This window comes from Megascapheus bottae, chromosome 14 (genome assembly GCF_031878675.1).
Source record: "Megascapheus bottae isolate mThoBot1 chromosome 14, mThoBot2.hap1, whole genome shotgun sequence".
Classification (NCBI taxonomy): Eukaryota; Metazoa; Chordata; class Mammalia; order Rodentia; family Geomyidae; genus Megascapheus; species Megascapheus bottae.
The window spans coordinates 8,420,423-8,439,671 of NC_143522.1; the positions used below are offsets into that span (position 1 = coordinate 8,420,423).

Consider the following 19,249-nt stretch of genomic DNA (forward strand, 5'->3'; position numbering starts at 1 on the left):
AGCGCTTTGAGATTTATACACTGATAAAATGGCAGGGTGCTTTTTAAAAATCCTTTCTGCTCTGGCGTCAGCTCCAGACACTGAACAATTTGTGTCCAAGTCAGATTGATGGGCCTTTTGATGGCTTCAGAGGGTGGCTTCAGTGAGAGGGGACACGTACAACTGTAAATGCTAGCTGTAAAACCCTCAATTGCTTTGAAATGGTAAATTTCCAGGCAATGTGGATTTGGTGTTACACACCTCCTGCATTAACAGCTTTTTCTTCCTGTTCAATTATTTTGACTGGTAAGGGAGTAGAAATTATATTTCAAAATATATAGATAGATCTTCTCAGCCAGGCTGAGTGCTCCAAACTATATACCATTTCTGAGAATGGTGCCTTAATTTCCATTTTCTAATTTCACATGGAAAAATGGAAGGATCAGACAGGTGCCAGTAGCTCACACCCATAATTCTAGCTCCTCCAAAAGGCTGAGATTTGAGGATTGTGATTTGAACCACAATTAGTTACAGACACCATTAGACAGAATGACTACAGGACTAAGATCATGGGTCTCTTTATCTCAGATTCTGTAAGGTCTTATTGCCTGACCTCTTAATAACGAGACAAAACTTGTCAAGCCCTAGTTCTAGGAGTCTACCCTGATAGGTACCAGGTGATAAAATTCTTAAAAAGAAATGAATATTCCTAATAGCTTAGCTTGAAAGGTCTTGAATCAAAGCATCTAGCAAAGTCAGGTAAAAAAGGACTCAGTTTTCTCTCTTCGTCATCTCACAAGAGGTCCAGATTCCTAACTTTTGACACATATGGTCTCTCCCCTATGCCTACATGCTGGGTAGATGACAACTACCTGACTGGTGTTTCTGGTTTTTCATCTCTGAATGGCCCCATCCACTCTTCCTGAGGTCCTGACCTACCTGTATTTATATATCTCTTCCTGGAGTGACACAAGAGGACTCAAGTTCAATTGAACATACCTCCCAGATCCCTCCTCCCACATCCCTCCTTCCACATCCCTCCTCCCACATCCCTCCTCCCACATCCCTCCTTCCACATCCCTCCTCCCACATCCCTCCTCCCAGATTCCTCCTTCCACATCCCTCCTCCCACATCCCTCCTCCCAGATTCCTCCTTCCACATCCCTCCTCCCACATCCCTCCTCCCACATCCCTCCTTCCACATCCCTCCTCCCACATCCCTCCTCCCAGATTCCTCCTTCCACATCCCTCCTCCCACATCCCTCCTCCCAGATCCCTCCTTCCACATCCCTCCTCCCACATCCCTCCTCCCACATCCCTCCTTCCACATCCCTCCTCCCACATCCCTCCTCCCAGATTCCTCCTTCCACATCCCTTCTCCCACATCCCTCCTCCCAGATTCCTCCTTCCACATCCCTCCTCCCACATCCCTCCTCCCACATCCCTCCTCCCAGATTCCTCCTTCCACATCCCTTCTCCCACATCCCTCCTCCCAGATTCCTCCTTCCACATCCCTCCTCCCACATCCCTCCTCCCACATCCCTCCTTCCACATCCCTCCTCCCACATCCCTCCTCCCAGATTCCTCCTTCCACATCCCTCCTCCCACATCCCTCCTCCCAGATTCCTCCTTCCACATCCCTCCTCCCACATCCCTCCTCCCACATCCCTCCTCCCAGATTCCTCCTTCCACATCCCTCCTCCCATATCCCTCCTCCCAGATTCTTCCTTCCACATCCCTCCTCCCACATCCCTCCTCCCACATCCCTCCCCCCAGAACACTCCTCCCCAGATCACTCCTGGCCTCTCCATTGCACCTCATATTTGCCCAACACCTCTGCTAGGCAAGAAATTTACATGCTATTCTCACATTCTTTCTCTGATCCACTCCAACTGATCACCAAACCCTTTGAGTCTTTCCTCTTTCTCCCAAATGCAGACCCCCAGAATTATTTGTTTGGACAATTTTCAGGTTTACCATGATTCTTGTCAATAGTCTTCAACCTACTTACTAAATTTAATTACTTATTACTGGGGCTGGAACTCTGAGCTGCTTTCTCTCAAGGCTAGTATTCTGCCACTTGAGCCATGGCTCCACTTCTGGCTTTTTCTGTGATTAATTAGAGATAAGAGTCTCCCAGACTTTTCTGCCCAGGCTGACTTTGAAATGTAATCCTAGGATTATGGGTGTGAGCCATCAGTGCCTGTCTTCACATAACCTTTATAACCTTTTTGGATGGTTCTTCTTGACTTACCTGAACAAGGATGAACATCTAGCAAACACATACACGTCATCCATTAACGCCTGTGGTCTCTTACTGTCGCCATTCCCTCTTCCATACCCACCATTTCCCCATGTGACCAGACACTCATCTAACTTTTTTTTTGCTCTTCTTCCCAGAATTCTTTTCCAGGTGTTGCCCATCTTTCCTACGTGCCAATTCTAGACCCCTCAGAGGTTAGGACCAGACTGTTCTTTGTTGTTGTTGTTGGTGGTGGTGGTGGTAGTGGGACTTGAACTCTGGGTCTTTCCCTGAGCTCTTCAGGCTCAAGGCTAGTGCTCTGCTACCTTAAGCCACAGGGCCATTTCTGGTTTTCTGGTGGTTAATTGGACATAAGAGTTTCATGGACTTTTGTGCTCTGGCTGACTTTGAACCACAGTCCTCAGATCTCAGCCTCCTAAGTAGCTAGGATTACAGATATGAGCACCAACACCTGGCATCAGACTGTTCATTTTCATGTTCCATTCCTAGGAGTACCTAGCATAACAGGTGCCCAAGAGAGACAAGAAATGACTGGACACATCACCTCAACAGGCCAATAAGCGCTGTCTCCACTTCTAAGACTGATATTTTCATGGGCTAGAATAGAATGGTGATTAGTCACCATTAGAAATTCATCCATTCATTCCCTCAGAACAGACACTCATGACACACTAAAGAAGGCTACCCAACCCTGCTCACAGGGCAGATGCCTGGCCTGGCACCTTGGTAGGCACTCTGGCATGCTGTGAAGATTTTGGCCTCTCAGTCCTCCAGAGGCTGAGGAGAAGGGGAAGAGGCAGAAGAGGTGTTAGAGATGGGAGGATCGAGGGCCTCAGGAAGGACTCTGCCCCTGGGACCAATTCTGCTCACCAGTTGGTTTTACTTATGCATTTTTATTTTTTAAAATGAATTCCATGCTCTTAATAAATAACATTAGACATTATTAATTGGCTCACAGCCTCTGCAGTCCTGTTATTCACAAATGCAACAGCTGGATTCACTTCATTATCAGCAGTAACATCGGTACTTCCTGCAATTGTCCCCCAGAATTTGGGTCATCCTTTTCTAACTTCTGATAGACCTCCAAAGACTTTCTCACTCCCTAATCCCGGGGCAGCAGGATTGGCCTCATCAGGGGAATATCAGCCGAAAGAGCACTTAGGAGAATTGGTACCCAGCCTCATCCTGACCCTAGATGAATTGTCCATTTCCCTGGGCTCCAGTCCTGCACCCTTTCTTCCATCAACAAACATCTAATGAGCACATACTGTGTGCCATAAGCACTGTAAATACAGTTTTGAGCCTTGGGGAAAGTGATGAACAAAACTGAAGAATGCAGTGGCTCACATCCGTAATCCTAGCTACTCAGGAAGCTGAGATCTGAAGATCATGGTTCGAAGCCTACATGTGTGTATGTGTTTGTGTATGTGCATGCACATGTGTCTGTCTGTCTGTGCCTGTCTGTCTGTCTGTGCCTGTCCTGGGGCTTCAACTCAGGGCCTGGGCGCCGTTCCTGAGCTTTTTTGCTCAAGCCTAGTACTGTACCATTTGAGCCACAGCTCTACTTCTGGAGGAAGAACAAAAGACTGATAAGACTCTGGGAGTTCTTTCAAAGAGCTAAGTCCTCTCGTCCAGCCATAATGCTTTAGAGAAACTTAAACCTTTTCCTTAGAAACAATCATTGTATTTGGTGTGGGCAGCAGGTAGCACATGCTCCCCTGGATGGCGGATGACCCTTGTGGATATAAGCCTATGAAGTAGATGCTGGAGCCTCTAGAGTTCTGGGATTGTTGATCAGCACAGTACAAGTTACCTGTTAACCTATGTTCTGTTCTCCACCTCCTTCCTTGCTTAGAGCAGACACATGAGGTGGGAAGAAGGGTTCAATCAGCTCATCTCCTACACCTGTGTTGCTCAGCAGCCTAGAGTCTCAAAGGTAATGGGCACCGAGAGGTTGGGGCCTTGCTTACTCCTCTCCCCGACCTCATTTGTAGAGGCCCTGGGAGAGGCTACCACCTGGTAAGGAGCAGAAGAGACTGTCCTTATTGGACCTTATGAGTGGCCAGAGGCCTGCCTGGCTCTGTCCTTTGAAACAGTGGTAGCAGTCTCTCCTGCATGCGTTCAGGGCTGGCCCTTCTGGAGTTCCCTCAAACATCCACTAGCATACCTGCAGGAAGGGCACTGCAGGGATCAGGTGCTTACCAGGTAGTAGACCTTACCTGTCTTAATCCCAGCTATACCAACAATGCTGCCAGAGAAGGGCTAGCCATATACTTGTGGAAATGGAGGCTGAGAATTTGCCCAAGCTATTCTAATAGTTGACACATCAACATTTGAATTCAGTTATTCTGCTCCAAAAGCAGGGGCTTATACCAAGTGGGACCCCTCTGCAACGGTTATCCACTACTCCAAGCCTCTAAACCAGATGCTGAGGCAGAGAGATCCTGGGGACTCTATAAATCTCAGGAGCCTATGTTACTTTGCCCTGTTTACCCTGACTACTGGAGTTGGTTTTAAAAAGTGTTAACTATGCCTGTCAGCAAGGACAAATAGGGAAGATGTCCAAGGAACTAGAAATTGGAAATGGTTCATTTGGAAAGATACTGGAGGGGATCTCTATATTCTTTCTTTTTCAGAAAACAGAGGCCCAAGGTGGAGGTAAGACCTTGTCCTATGACTTGATCACCCCCCTGATCTGTACAGGTTGGTGGCCTATAGTTGTTGGCAGTGAAAATGGCGCAGGGCTGAAAAAACTAATTCTGTCAGTAACCAGTTATATGACTTCAGACAGCTGAGTAATCTCAAGATGGTAGGCAGGAAGTCTGGCACTTGGCAGGCCCTGAGTAACCTATGACCATTAGGAGTGTGTGTGTGTGTGTGTGTGTGTGTGTGTGTGTGTGTGTAGCAAGGTCTCAAGCTCCCATTCAGATTTTTCACTGATGACACTCCACTGTAAGCCATGCCTCAAGCCCAACCTTTTTGCTGGTTAATTGAAAATGAGTCTCTCTAGTTTCTGTGCCTCAGCTGGCTTTGAACTTTGATCTTCAAGTCTCAGCCTCCTGAGTATCTAGAATTATAGCCATGAGCCATTGGTACCTGGCATCATCATCATTACTGATTTGTTTGTTTGGTTGGTTAGTTGGTTGGTTATGGGGCTTGAACTTGGAGCCCAGATGCTGTCTTTAAACTCTTTTGTTCAAGGCTAGCAGTCTATCATTTGGAGCTGTAGTGCCACTTCTGGTTTTCTGGCAGTTCACTGGAGATAAGAATCTCATGGGCTTTCCTGTCTGAGACAGGAAAGGGAGAGGGGAAGTGGTCTTAGGGATACACAGAAAGCTACAAGTTCTCAGATCCTGAGGAGCAAGAAACCCTGACTCATTACGCCTCCCCTAGAATTCCATTGGCCTGCTATCAGCTCCATTCCCCACAGCTAGGTGTGTGTGTGGGGGGGGGGCTCTCACCAGGTGTTGATAGGATGTTATTGGATCCCACATCACTTCATCTGATTCAAGATTAAGGAACAGGCCAGTCGGCAGAAAGGGAACAGTCTATTGTAACAGAGGGCTAATTCCCAAGTGTTTTTTTCACCCTACAACCTAAGAGTCTATGTGAAATTGGGATGGCAAGGAGGCCTGGAGATGTCTGCAGAGCCTGGTTTCTAAGGAACAAGGTCTTTCCTGGCCTACAGATGCTAAAGCACTAGATCTGCCCATGGAAACTAGACAATGGCTGGTATTTTCCATCTATGCAAATTAACTCTGGCCTCTAGGTAGTCCGATTAAATTCCCTAGACAACAAAGACCTGAGAGAGCTAGCATGGCCTGCTGCTCCAGGCCCAGGGGTGAGTCTACCACCTTGCTCCTATTGTTTGCAAAGATCACACAGCCTATTCCTCAGACTCCTTGCTACCTTTTTAGGGCCGTTGGGAGCCTTTTTTTGGTATGTGTCTTCTTGGAAGGGTTGGCCATTTGGAGGCTTGTCTGGGCGTCCTTGAGATGAGTCATCTGAATCAAGTCACAGTAATGACTCTGGGTTTTCTCCAACAAATGATGGACAAAGGGAGAAATGCCATCTTCGGGTGCTGTTGCTGGTTGGGCAGGGGAGGACATGACCCTGTGACCTCAGTTTGCCCCTTCCCCAGAGGGTCTCTTCATACCTCCTGAGCAATCCCCCTGACAACTTTACCCCCTGGCAGTCAAGGCTTTCTTGAGTCCAGATTCTCCTAGAGCGACCAGTTTTGCTGCCCGCAAGTGCTTCCCTGTGTCCTTTCTGAACAGACTGACTGGGTCTGTCCTGAGGCCCTTGGCTGGGTGGTTATTTATGCTGCCTTCTCCCTTCCATCTCCCTTCCCTGTCTCTAGGGTTTTTGGTTTTTTTTCCCCCCAGACTTACCCCAATTTCTCTAAGAAGCCCTCATAAAGATGGCCTTGAACTATATAATTATAATTCCTCTGCGATCCCTACTTGGGTATTTCAGACCCTGTGCTGGTCTCCTAGAGCTAATTCATCGTCTGTAGGGCAGGTGTGGAACTTCGCTAAGTGTGTGCCCTGATCTCTCACCACCGCCCTTTGCACTTGGTAGAAAAGTGTCAGATGACTTGCAGACTGGTTCCCACCCAGTAATAAGCGGTGTGGCCCGGGGCCTTGCTGCTTTTTGATGAGTGGTGATCTTGATACTCAGGGTTGTCCAGGGGACGTGAGATGACTTGGAGGGAAGGGTCATGGAAGCGGGGAGCCCCAAACCGGTGCAAGCTGTGGATTCGTTGAATCCCCACTCTCCTTCCACCGGTGGTGAGGTGGCGTCGCTTCCCCTTCTCCCTCCTCGCATGATTCAGCTTCCAATCCCTCTACCCCGCGGGCGGGCCGGCCGGCAGCTCGGCACCCTCAGCTGCGGATGCTTGCCCAGCAAACTCCGGGCTCTCCTCCCCGCACAGCTATCCCTTCGGAGTGGCTAGAACACACCCAGAACCCCGCGCCGGAGCCGCAGCCCGGAACTGCGGCTCCACGGCGAGGGCCCAGGCTGGGGGGGGTCGTGCACAGCTGGCCAGTGGCCGAGGCTCGCTCGCCGCGGGGGTGGAGGCGGGCAGGTGGGCCGCGCGGGGGAAGCGGCCGGGAGATCGGTCGCGGAGTGGTGGAAGCCGAGGTTGGGTCTGGCCCGTCGCCATTGGTCCGCGGGCGTCCGTCTCGCCGAGTCCCGGGAGAAAGGCCCCCGCTACTTCCCAGCCGGCGCGCTCCACTGCCGGCGTGCGCCCCGGGGCGGCCCGCGGAGGCTCGGCGCGCGAATGAATGGGCGCCCGGGGGCCGCGCGCGCTCCTGGCTGAAGGGCATTAGGACCGTGAGGATCGCTCGGCTCCTGATTCTCCCTATCACTCCCCCCCCCCCCCCAACCTCTCTCCTTTTTCTGCTCTGCAGGACTGAGCAGCCAGCCGCGAGCGAAAACAAACAGCTGGGGTTGCGAGCGCCCCCGGCCCGGCCCGGAGAGCACGCCGGCCCAGACTCCCACCCGGGGTCGTCCGTCTGTCCGTCCACCATGAGGAAGATCCGCGCCAATGCCATCGCCATCCTGACTGTAGCCTGGATCCTGGGCACTTTCTACTACTTATGGCAGGACAACCGAGCCCACGCAGCATCCTCGGGCGGCCGAAGCGCGCAGAGGGCCGGGGGAAGGCCGGAACCCTTCCGCGAGGACCGCACCATCCCGCTCATTGTGAGTACAGCGGATGCACCGGGCGGCCAGCCCGGCCCGGCCCGGGGAGCTGCGACGCGCATCCTGCCCTCGCTCGGCCTCCGAGGGCGCGGGGCCCGGCCGGGGGCTGCGTGCCCGCCGCGCTGGGCCGGCTTTGTATATGTTGGAGCATGCCTGCCCGTTGTTATGGCAACCCCTGCCGGCCCACCGAGGCCAGGGTGCGTGCACCAAGGGGAGGGTGACAGCGGGTGGGGGGCTGGGAGAAAGTGCTGCAAGTTTGGTGGGCCCAGCGTGCGCGCGCGTCTGGGAACGTGGCGGCCCTCCCGGCACTGCGCCGCGGGGCTGGGGGCGCCGCGCCCGCTCCGGAAGGCGAGCGGCTCGGTCCTTGCGCGCAGCCAGAGGGCGGTGGGAGCGCGTAGGTGGTGGCGGTGCGCTCGGGTCTCCAGCCGCCGGGGGCGAGGGGGGGGAAGGAGTTCGGGTGGGGGCGTGGAGGGAAAGGGTCGCGCTGCTCCGGGCTTAGCACCCCCTTCTCGGCCCGGGCCAACTTACTTCTTTTGCATTGATCGTCCCCTTTCCCCAGGGGATGTCTCGTGGGGAGGGGGTCTCACCCCGTACGCGCTCCCCCACCCCAGCATGCGGGCCCGGCGCGGCAGGTGAACGAGCAGTGCTCGTGTCTGGGTTGAGCGGTTCCCTCGCAGGAGGTCAGCCCGCGATACCCGAGCAAGCCCGGGAAACAAAGGCAGTGTGGCGTGGAGGGGTGGTGGGGCGAAGGTGGGGGGTGGCTCGGCGGCGCCGCCGCGGGGGCCCGGGGTTCTCCGGGGACTCGGGCGGGGGCGTGCGGAGCCTCCCCCGTCCGGCAGGGGGCGTTCCCGGGGCCGCCTCCGCCCGGGCTCCGACTGGTCTGGCCCGGGGCACCTGTTGAGGCCTGAGATGGCTGGGACCCGCCGGGAACGCTCAGGAGCCAGACTGTTCTTCTAACGACCGGGGCGAGGGGGAGGGCAAGAGCCTTGCACCGACAGTGGGCAGCCTGGCGCGACGAGGAAGAGAGTGAAGAGCGAGGCGGGAGTAGGGGTGGGGGAGGGTGCGACTCTGCTAGGAAAGATTTGGCCTGGGGCAGCTCTGCCAGGCTCTTGAAGTAGAACCGAGGTACCTTTGAACCCAGGAATATGAGAGGATCTGTAGGGACCCACTCCCTTAACTGCCTTCCTGCTCTAGATCCCACTCTTGTGACCCACCTGGGGAAAACTAAAATCTGCCAAGGATGTTTTTGGATCAGTGGGGGGGGGAGGAGGGGAGACCAAGGGGTGCGAGTTTTATTCCAGATCCTGGCCTTGGTACCTCTCTGGGGACAGGCCTGATTAAGTGTTTCTTCCTGGGCTGTGGCTTCTGTCAACCTGAGACACTGTTCCCAAAGCACTTGTCAATGTTTGGGCAGGAAGACTGGGCTCCAGTGCTTAGACCCCAGTGTGCTGAGATCTACGTGGATTGCCAGATTGGCACAGAAAATTAGCCAAGCCAGAAGTGGCCCTAGACCCCAGGGAGCCCTCAGGGCACAAGTTCCAGCAGCCTCCATTTCTTCACTCTCAGAAGAGACCAGCCCTGTTCTCAGGAAAGACCCTGGAGGTAGCAGGGTAGAGGTAGACTGGGGGATGCCTGTCCCCTCTCTGGTGGTGATCTGACAGGAGGAGGCTGTGATCTAGAAGGGTTGGAGACAAAAGAACGGGAGAGAAGAGGAGGGAAGGCCAGAGTGCTGGAAACTTGTCCAGAGCCTCTGATGCAGAACCCTTAATCCAGTCACATCTGTCCGGCTCTCCAGGAGAGCTCCCAGTGTGCCTTGCTAGAGGGATAAGTCCTAGCTTTTGAGGGGTAGGAATTTGGAGGTCATGGGGAAGCATTAGTAAACACCCTCTTGCCCCTCCTTATTCTTACAGGTGCAAGTAGAGGCACAGAACTGGAAGCTAAATGTCAGGTGTGGAAGAGTTTCAGGGAGTTGAGATACCTGGGAACAGGGAGGTGAAGGGCCTGGAAGAAGGAAGCAGAGAGGCAATGCCCTCTCCAGCCCCTCTCCAACGTCTTAGGCCCTCTTAGGCTCCTTCTCTGTTTTTAAACGTTAGTCTGAGTGTCCGTCTGACCAGTACCAGTACAGATTGCACACTGCTGTGAACACTGCCCTGTATTCCTGCCCTCCAATCAGTTCACTTCCATGTAATTCTCAGCGGAATGTTACCTACACATGCAGCAGTCATTCCGGAAGCCCCTCATACCCAAGGGATGAGCACCCAGCAAGACTTAAGTCCTTTTAGAAAATAGTGCAACAGGATATCTGGGAGCAGTGAATGGTCAGTCTGTGCTTCAAAATCCCCTTGTTACTGATTCACAGCTGCAACTTGACAGTAAGGAAGGAGGTAAGAAAACTTGTGTTTCCACATCTCTGCCACTTGAACCCTTTGTTCAACTTAGAAGGTGCAGGTGCAGCTAAGGAATTGCTTGCTCCCTGAAACTTCACTCACTGCCCTCGCCATTCCAAAGCATTTCTCTGTCAAGTTGGGCCAGAGCTCTGCATGTTGACTTTCAGATTTTTAGAGAATGAAGTGGCTAGCACTGCTGTCAGAGGCTGAACAAATTCAGACAAACGTCATCATCCCTCCCCAGGGAAATCAGAGAGCTGGGCTGGGAAAGGGAGGGTCTGCGTCTGCGTGAGAGCATAAACCAGCAAGCAGCTTCACTCTGGTTGGCCTATCCAAGCCAGCCAAGTTGCTCTGGCCCTTGGAGATGCTTGTTTGGCATTGTGGGGTGTCGGCATGGCAACTGTATGGCCCGATTTCTCAGGGAGAACTGAGTTTTATTAATCTGTCCTGCTGTTAGCCCTTGTGTCACAAATTTTGATGAGAATTGTTTGGTTATGAAATCGGTGAAACTGGAAGGAAATGCGGGTTCCATGTCTGTATGGCTGCTTATGATGTGGCAAGGTTTATCACCTCTCCATACTGTGCAGTCTGGGTAAGGCAGTGTATTTGGAGATGTCCCCTTGAATCTACACAGTGTAGGACAGCAGCTAGCTCAGGACATGGCAAGAATGTTCGCATCTCTCCGTAGAGAGGTCATTTGTAACTGTTGGCTTGAGATTGAGGGTTTCCAAGTGCCAATTTTCTATCAGTCTTGGGGAAGGGAAAGGTGTCACACACAGTTTTGCTTTATATTATTGAGAGAGAGAGAGAGAGAGAGAGAGAGAGAGAGAGAGAGAGAGAGAGAGAGAGAGAGAGAGAGAGAGAGAGAGAGAGAGAGAGGGAGGGAGAGGGAGGGAGGGAGGGAGAGGGAGAGAGAGAGAGACTGTCTGAACAAGTTGCCAGTGGCTCACACCTATAATCCTGAAGCTAAGATCTGAGGATCATAGTTTGAAGCCAGCCCAGGCAGGAAAGTCTGTAAGACTTTTTTAAGCACCAACAAGCTGGAAATGGAGCTGTGGCTTAAATGATAGAGTGCCAGCTTTGAATATAAAAGATAAGAGACAGGGCCCTGAATTCAGAGCCCAACATGGGCATATCTGTGTGTGCATGCACACACACAAGTCTTGAGTATTTTTAGGAGGGGAGCATTTGTTTGTAATAATAATCTGTTTAAGAATGTGATAGGTTTAGGCAAGAGTTTCATAAACTACAGTTGCTTATCTTGAAGTTGAGATTCTGCTGAGTGACCATGGGAAAAATACTTCCCATCACGGGACTTGGTTAATCACCTAGATTCAGTGATTGTCAAGGTTTGTTAGTGCTTTGACAAACCAATGACAATGGGATTTCTAGAAAGTGTACTTGGCGCTAAGAAGTTTTGTGGGGTGCTGTGGTAGATATACCTGTGGAGAGACATGACCCCCAGGAGAAGATCCTGCAGTAACCCTCCCAGCCTTTTAGGTAATCCCAGTTTCCTGGTAGAAGGGTACAGTGGTGAGGCTTTTCTGGCAATGTTCTGAGAGCAGAGGATTAAGTCTGATCTGCATGAGTTTATATTTTATAATGTGTACATTTTGAAGCTGCAGGAATATAACTTGCCTAAATGACAGAAAATTATCTTTTTATCTAATTTTTCTAGGTGCCACATGGAAGAGAGTGGTGAGGGAGAAAAACCACCAACATTCACAATCTGCCAAAGATTCAGATTGGAAGAAAAAAAAAAAGCCTGGTTTCCAGCCACTGGTGGTTCATACCTATAATTCTAGCTACTCCAGAGGCTGAGATCTGAGGATTGCGGTTCAAAGCCAGCTAGGGCAATGAAGTCTGGTCAGACCTTTTTTTTTTTTTTTTTTGCAAGGGGGCAGTTCTGTGGCTTGAATTCAGGGCCTGAGCACTGTCCCTGAGCCTCTTTTGCTCAAGACTAGTGCTCTACCACATGAGCCACAATACTACTTCTGGCTCTTCCTGTGGAGCTTCATGCATGCTAGGAAAGCACTCTACTACTAAGCCACATTTGCAGCCCCAGTCTCATCAGACTTTGATCTCCAGTCAACCTCTAAAAAACCAGAAGTGGCACTGTGGCTCAACATGTTAGCACGCTAGCCTTGACCAAAGGAGCTCAGGGACAGTGCCCAGGCCCCATGATGGACAAAAAAAAAAAAAAGCCGGACTTCCTGACAATAGGGTCTATTCTTAGGCCATTTGAGACCTGCCCTGGGACATGGGGACATCCCAGAGGTAGCTAAGTCTGAATGGGTGTTGACAAGCCCCCCTAGAAGGTCAGAGGCCTTAGGGCTCTGTTCGTTCTCCTGACAGCCGCTTTATGTCTGTGCTGTAACTGCAGTCCCGTACCAGCTGCTCTGAGGGCTTTGGGAACGCAGCTCCTTCTGTTGTGCCTGTGTTTGTCAGCTCAGTGGACAGAAAGAGCCCCCAGGTCAAGAAATGCCATTTAAGGTAGCATGGAGTGAGGGTATTGGCAAGGCTCGCTGAGCTGCCCAGGAGACTGTCTTGCTGTAATGGAGGAAGCTGCCCTGAAGCCAAAGGGAAGCCTAGAGCTGAGCACTTCATTACAGTTACAAGATTGGAGATTGTGCCCAGCCTGCTTCAAGAAGCACCTTCCCTTGAACGATGGGGCACAGACTTGGGGGGCTGAGCAAATGCAAGATACAAGTCTGGGAAGGAGCAGGAAGCCAATTTCAGACAAGGTCAAGTGATAATTACCCTTGAACACTACATTCCCTGTACTTAATCAGACAGAATGCTTGCCTGCTGGTCACACACTGTGTCTGGCTCCCTCTGAACAGGCTTCAGGTGGCTTAGTCCTCCTCTGAATGCCTGTGGCCTTTGCTCATCTCGCTTGTCCTCTGTAACTGCTGGTTGAGCTGACTGCATTTCTGATGGATACATTCATTCGAGACATTGGCACTGTGCAAATATTTTATAAGCTATAGTATTTTGAATCCCACCAACAACTGAATAAGATAGTGCCTTCATTTTAAGTCTATGTAATGTGGGAGTAAACTGAAGCTATCCATGGTCTGTTGATTAGTGAGTGCACTTGATATGAGAGGTGTTTATGACTCTGAAGCCTGTGCTCATGTCTTCCTTTCCCAGAAATCCTCAGGGTGAGACCCAAGGCTTCCATACTGTTGGATCTCCATCTCTGCAGTTCCACATCCATGGATTCAACCAGTTGCTGATTAAAAAACTGAGGGGAAAAATGCATCTGTTCTGAGTAGCTATAGACTTTTTAAATTTTTTTAACTTATTTTTATTTTTTGCCAATCCTGGGCTTGAGTTCAGGGCCTGAACACTGTCCTTGGACTTTCTCAAGGCTAGAGCTCTACCACTTGAACCTCAGCACCACTTTCAGCTTTTTTTTTTCTATGTATGTGGTACTGAGGAATTGAACCCCCGTCTTCGTGCATGCTAGGCAAGCACTCTACCACTAGGCTAAACTCCCACCTCCCCCCACTTTTTTTTTAATGTGCATATTGGTACTAGGTTGTGTACTTAGGGCCTGGGGGCTCTCCCTGAGCATTTTTGCTCAAGGCTAGCACTCTACCAATAAAGCCATAGCTCCACTTCCAGCTTTTTGGTGGTTAATTAGAGATAGGAATCTCATGGACTTTCCTGCCTAGGCTGGCTTCAAACCTCCATCCTCAGATCATAATTTCCTAAGTAGCTAAGACTATAGGCAAGAGCCATTAGTGTCTGTCAAGAGAACCTTTTGGGGGGAGGGTGTCATTATTTCCTAAACAATTACAGTAGGAAAACTGCTTACATAGCATTTGCAGTTTATTAGGTATTATTAGTTGTGTGTTTAGATACTTCATCACTTTATACAAGGGATGTCAGTGTATTTTGGTATCTTGATAGTGGTTCCTGGAACCAATCCCACTGAGTCCAGAGAAGTGACTATATTAGAATTGCCTCTTTCCAGAAGCCCCCTGGTACTTTGCTTTGTATGTAGGGAAAACATTTGTTGTGTGAAAGAATGGTAAACCTGGAACAAACACTTAGCAGTATGGAAGCTTAACTGAACCTCACTCTTCTTAACCCCCTCCCCCATCAATGCTTAGTACCAAGTCAATAGAAAAGGCAAGAAACTTATTTAAGGGCCAGGAGTTTAGCCTAGGGGTAGAGTGCTTGCTTAGCATGCATGAAATTCCGGGTTTAATTCCTCAGTATCACATACATAGAAAAAGCCAAATGTAGTACTGTGGCTCAAGTGGTAGAGCTCTAGCCTTGAGAAAGTCCAAGGGCAGTGTTCAGGCCCTGAGTTGAAGCCCAGGACTGGCAAAAAACAAAACAAAACAAAACAAAAACCCTTTAAAGCCAGATACGGTGGCTCATGCCTGTAATCCTAGCTAATCAGGAAGGACGCTGAGATCTTAGGATCACAGTTCAAAGCCTGGGCACTAGAAACTGAGAAACTCCTATCTTCAATTTATCACTAGAAAAGGGGAAGTGGGGCCGTGTGACTCAGGTGGTAGCCTTGAGCTGAAGAGCTCAGGGACAGCATCAGTTCAAGTCTCAAGACCAACGGGAGAGTGAAGGGGGGAGGGTGAGGGGGGAGGGAGGGAAGGAAGGAAGGAAGAGGGGGCTTATTTAACCTTTTGCTGCTGTTTGAGATAGGTTCTCACTATGTAGTTCAGACTGGCCTTGCACTCTCTGTCCTCCTGCCTCAAGTGTTGACCCCATAGCTCCTCAGCCTTACTTGACTTATTCTCTGGAGTTCTAAGAACTAGAACCAGGCCAATGGATAAAAATTGCAGGGAGAGAGAGTGCTGCAGCAGAAGGAAAGCTTCTTGCAGAACCAACCATCCTACCTTGGAGAGGTCCAGAGGCCCACCAGGGAGCCAGTCACCGCCCAGGCTGTCAGCAGATAAGTGCTTTGCACAGCAGCAGGTAGGGGAGTAAAAAGACTTACTGTCCTGAAATCGGGTCTAATTATTGCACAGCAGGAGATCTGGCACCCTGGGCTGCAGAGCTGGCTAAGCAAGAGGCTGGGAGGGGATTGTGTGAAAGAAGCACCAAGTGCTCAGCTCCTCCCTGCTGTTTCTTTGGAACTGGGTGCTGGGAGGGAGGTCAGATACTGAGCAGCACAGCAGGGAGCGCTGGTCGTCAGCGCTTTTTCTCCTTCCAAGTCTAGAGCCTATAAGGAAGTCCCACCTTTCCACATTCTACTTCTAATTAGAGGATCCAGCCCAGTATGGCCCAGGGCCTGTGTTATGGAACCTGCTGTTCCTCAGGGTATCAGATGCCCATATGGTGAAAAGTACCTGACCAGAGATAGGATGGCCTTCTTGAGCACATTTGTAACAGGAATGGCAGGCTGGGGGCCCAGGGCTGGGGGCGGGGGGGGGGGGGGGGGAATAGGAGGAGGGGCTTAGAGCAAAAAGGACAAATGAGAGACCTTTGCTTCTTTTTTTTTTTTTTCCAGTCCTGGGCTTGAGCTCAGGGCCTGAGCTCTGTCCTTGGACTTTCTCAAGGCTAGAGCTCTACCACTTGAGCCTCAGCACCACTTCTGGCTTTTTTCTATGTATGTGGTACCGAGGAATCGAACCCGGGTCTTCATGCATGCTCGGCAAGCACTTTAACCACTAGGCCAAACTCCCAGCCCTGAGACCTTTGCTTCTTAAACTGAGCAGTTAAGGCTGGCCCAGGAACAGCCTCCTCTTGGTATTTCATAAAATGTGGTCTGGCTCTCAAGGTCAAGAACAACATGAGTAATCCTAACTACTTATGAGGGTGAAATCTGATGATTGAGTTTCCGAGCCAGCTCAAGCAAGAAAACCTTTAAGACTCTTATCACCATTAGTCACCAAAAAGCCTGAAGTGGAGGTATGGCTAGCCATGAGTGGAAAAGCTAAAGCTAGCCAACAGTGCCCCAGGATTGGAACAAAAAAAGAGTAAGACAGGGGCCAGGAGTTTGGCCTAATGGTAAAGTGCTTGCCTAGCACGCATGAAGACCTGGGTTTGATTCCTTGGTACCACATACATAGAAAAAAGCCGGAAGTGGTGCTGAGGCTCAAGTGGTAGAGCTCTAGCCTTGAGAAAGCCCAAGGACAGTGCTCAGGCCAGGCAAAAAGTGCCCAGGACTGGCAAAAAAAAAAAAAAAAAAGAAAAAAAAAAGACATTAGCACGCTCCTGTTTGTGAAACTTGCCTTGCCTTCATATGAGGGGACGAGAGACTATCAGGTGACCACTATTGAGCTTAGTCCTGATCCAAAGAGCTGTATGTCCTTAAGTGAGTCACTTCTACTCTACTGAGCCTTACTTTCCTCATGTGTCAGACAAGGGATAAACCACAGGATCTCTGAGGTCTAACAGCTCTAACAGTTGCTAGGGTTCAAGGTTCAACCAGGATTTGATTCAAGGAGAGTAAGACCAGAGCGCTAAGTGTACAAAGAGTCAGACTACTTGCATTCAGAAGCCTTTACTTGTGCTGGAAACCTTTACACTCCCCTGATGAGTTGCTTGGGCCTAACTCTTTCCAGGTAGAGCTACACAGCCCCTTTCTGCTACACTAGCTGCAGAAGGTATCCGTGTCTAGGAATGCACAGAGATGTGCATGCCACAGTGTTCCAGATGTTTGGGTGGCCTTCATATGTCTCAACAATCCTAGACCAGAGGAAGCTACAAAGACCCCTGCTTTGAGCATTGATAGTGGAAGGCGGGCACAGAATTAGCCTTAGGCCACAGCTTAGAAATAAATGTTGTTAAGGCAAACCACAAGGAAGCCAATGTGGGTGGCTGGCAGAGTCATAGCAATTAATGGGCTAGATAGAGGTGCTCTATGCTGGGTGCCAGTGGCTCACACAATTCTAACTACTTCAGAGGCTGAGATCTGAAGTTTGCAGTTCAAAGTCAGTCCAGACAGGAAAGTCCATGAGACTCTTTTCTCCAATTAACCACCAGAAAACCAGAAATGGGCCTGTGTCTCAAAGTGGTAGAGTACTAGTCTTGAGCAGAAGAGCTCAGGGGGCAGTGCTCAGGCCCTGAGTTCAAGCCCCATGAGCAATAACAACAAAACCACCCCAACAGGAACGTGGTAGTGTACAGATACTCATTGTACCCAGATACTCAGGAGACTGAAATGGGGAGGATCATAGTTTGAGGCCAGGCCAGGCCTCCAAAAAGGGAAACCCCATCTCAACAAACAAACTGGGCATGGTGGTATATACACTGTGATCCCTGCTACCTAGGAGTAGGAGGGAGGAGGATCTCAGTTTGGACAGAAATATAAGACCTAATCTGAAAAATAACTGGAGTAAAATGCTTTAGGGGTTGTAGCTCTAGTGATAGAGCCCCCTGACTAGCAAGCACAAGGCCTTGAGTTCAAGCCCCATTACCACTAGAAAAAGAAAAATGGGTTCAAGTAGTTAAATGAGGTTGATCACCTCCTGGCAGCCTTCAGCCTTCCCTTAGTTACAAATGCAGATCAGACAAAGCGAAGTAAGGAAATGGGTGGGTGCCACATACAGAAATGACAGCTGATAGCAAAGGACCAGCTAGGACGGACCATGGGTGCCTCTTCTGGTGGCCTGCACACCAAACGTATCATTGATTCACCCTCTACAGTTGTTCACTGAGCACGTGTATGCACCGTGGCTGTCAAAGGCAGTGAGACAACTGTACTGGAGGGCAGGCAGACAAGCAGATGCATAGCCATTAGTAGGCAGTGCCAAGCAATGTGGACAGCATAAAGCAGCAGAAGGGGGAGGCATGGGAGGATTTGGCCAGGAAGGGCTTCTCTGGGAAGCTAGCATCTGAGCTCAGGCCTGAATGGAAAAAGTGAGCCATGCGCACCTCTAGGGAGAGGGTTTTCTAAACAGGGCGGCAGGCGCAGTCTTGGAGGGTGTGTGCTTGGTGTCCTTGGCTAGGGCAGCCTGAGCTAGTGGAAAAGCAGCCAGAGGTAAAGGTGGCCTGGGTTGTGGTGAAGACGGTCTCAGAAACACCACCCTTGAAGCATCAGGAAGTGATAAATTATAGAAATGGACAAACTTGGTAAGTCAGAGAACTGTGGCTTCCATTCATTTCAGGACAATTTCCAGCAAGATGGTCAAATTTATTTGTAAGTGTTGTTCTTTTTTTTCCATATATTTTTATTGTAATTAATAGAAGGTTTACATTATATTCACCAGATAGAAGGTACATTACTTCACGAGCATTGATACCCTTTCTTTTTCTTTTTTTTTTTTTTTTTGCCAGTCCTGGGCTTGAGCTCAGGGCCTGAGCACTGTCCTTGGACTTTCTCAAGGCTAGAGCTCTACCACTTGAGCCTCAGCACCACTTCCAACTTTTTTTTCTATATATGTGGTACCGAGGAATCGAACCCGGGTCTTCATGCATGCTAGGCAAGCACTTTAACCACTAGGCCAAACTCCCGGCCCCCATTGATACCCTTTCTCATGTCATGGTCCCCATTTCCCTCTCCCTCCCCTGCTCATCTTGATTTCCCCCCTTCCCTATCCTATTTCAAATAACCAAGTAAGCATATATACAGTATGTCAGATAACAAGGTAAAATACTGTAACAATGTGAGATAACCAAGGGACAGCAAAAGAGATGAGAGATAACATAGTACATTAAGGACAATAGTCACTCATTATATGGCTTTTGTTTCTATATATCCTGGAGGTCCTTACATTTAGCATCATTCTATATATGGCCTTATATATCTAGGTTTTGTTCTATTGTAAATCTCTGCTAGGAAAGCCCAAGGTTTCTACTGATTATGACAAATGAGGGAAACCATTGAGCCTATGTTCCTTTGAGTCACTTAATATGATTTTGTGAGTGTTGGTTCTTTGGAACACTTTGTCCTTATTCTGTGAGACCATAAGTCCTGTATGTAGAGATATGCATA

At 50.0% G+C, this 19,249-nt stretch overlaps 1 protein-coding gene across 1 annotated transcript in view; it reads left to right on the forward strand.

The window, feature by feature from the left end:
* The first annotated feature begins 7,623 nt into the window (after window positions 1–7,623).
* Galnt16 (polypeptide N-acetylgalactosaminyltransferase 16) overlaps window positions 7,624–19,249 on the forward strand; it is a 77,321-nt gene continuing 65,695 nt past the window's right edge. Inside the window, exon 1 of the mRNA XM_090344356.1 lies at window positions 7,624–7,948. Coding sequence (XP_090200482.1) covers window positions 7,772–7,948 — 177 coding nt within the window. The 5' untranslated portion in view covers window positions 7,624–7,771. The remainder of the gene's footprint in view (window positions 7,949–19,249) is intronic.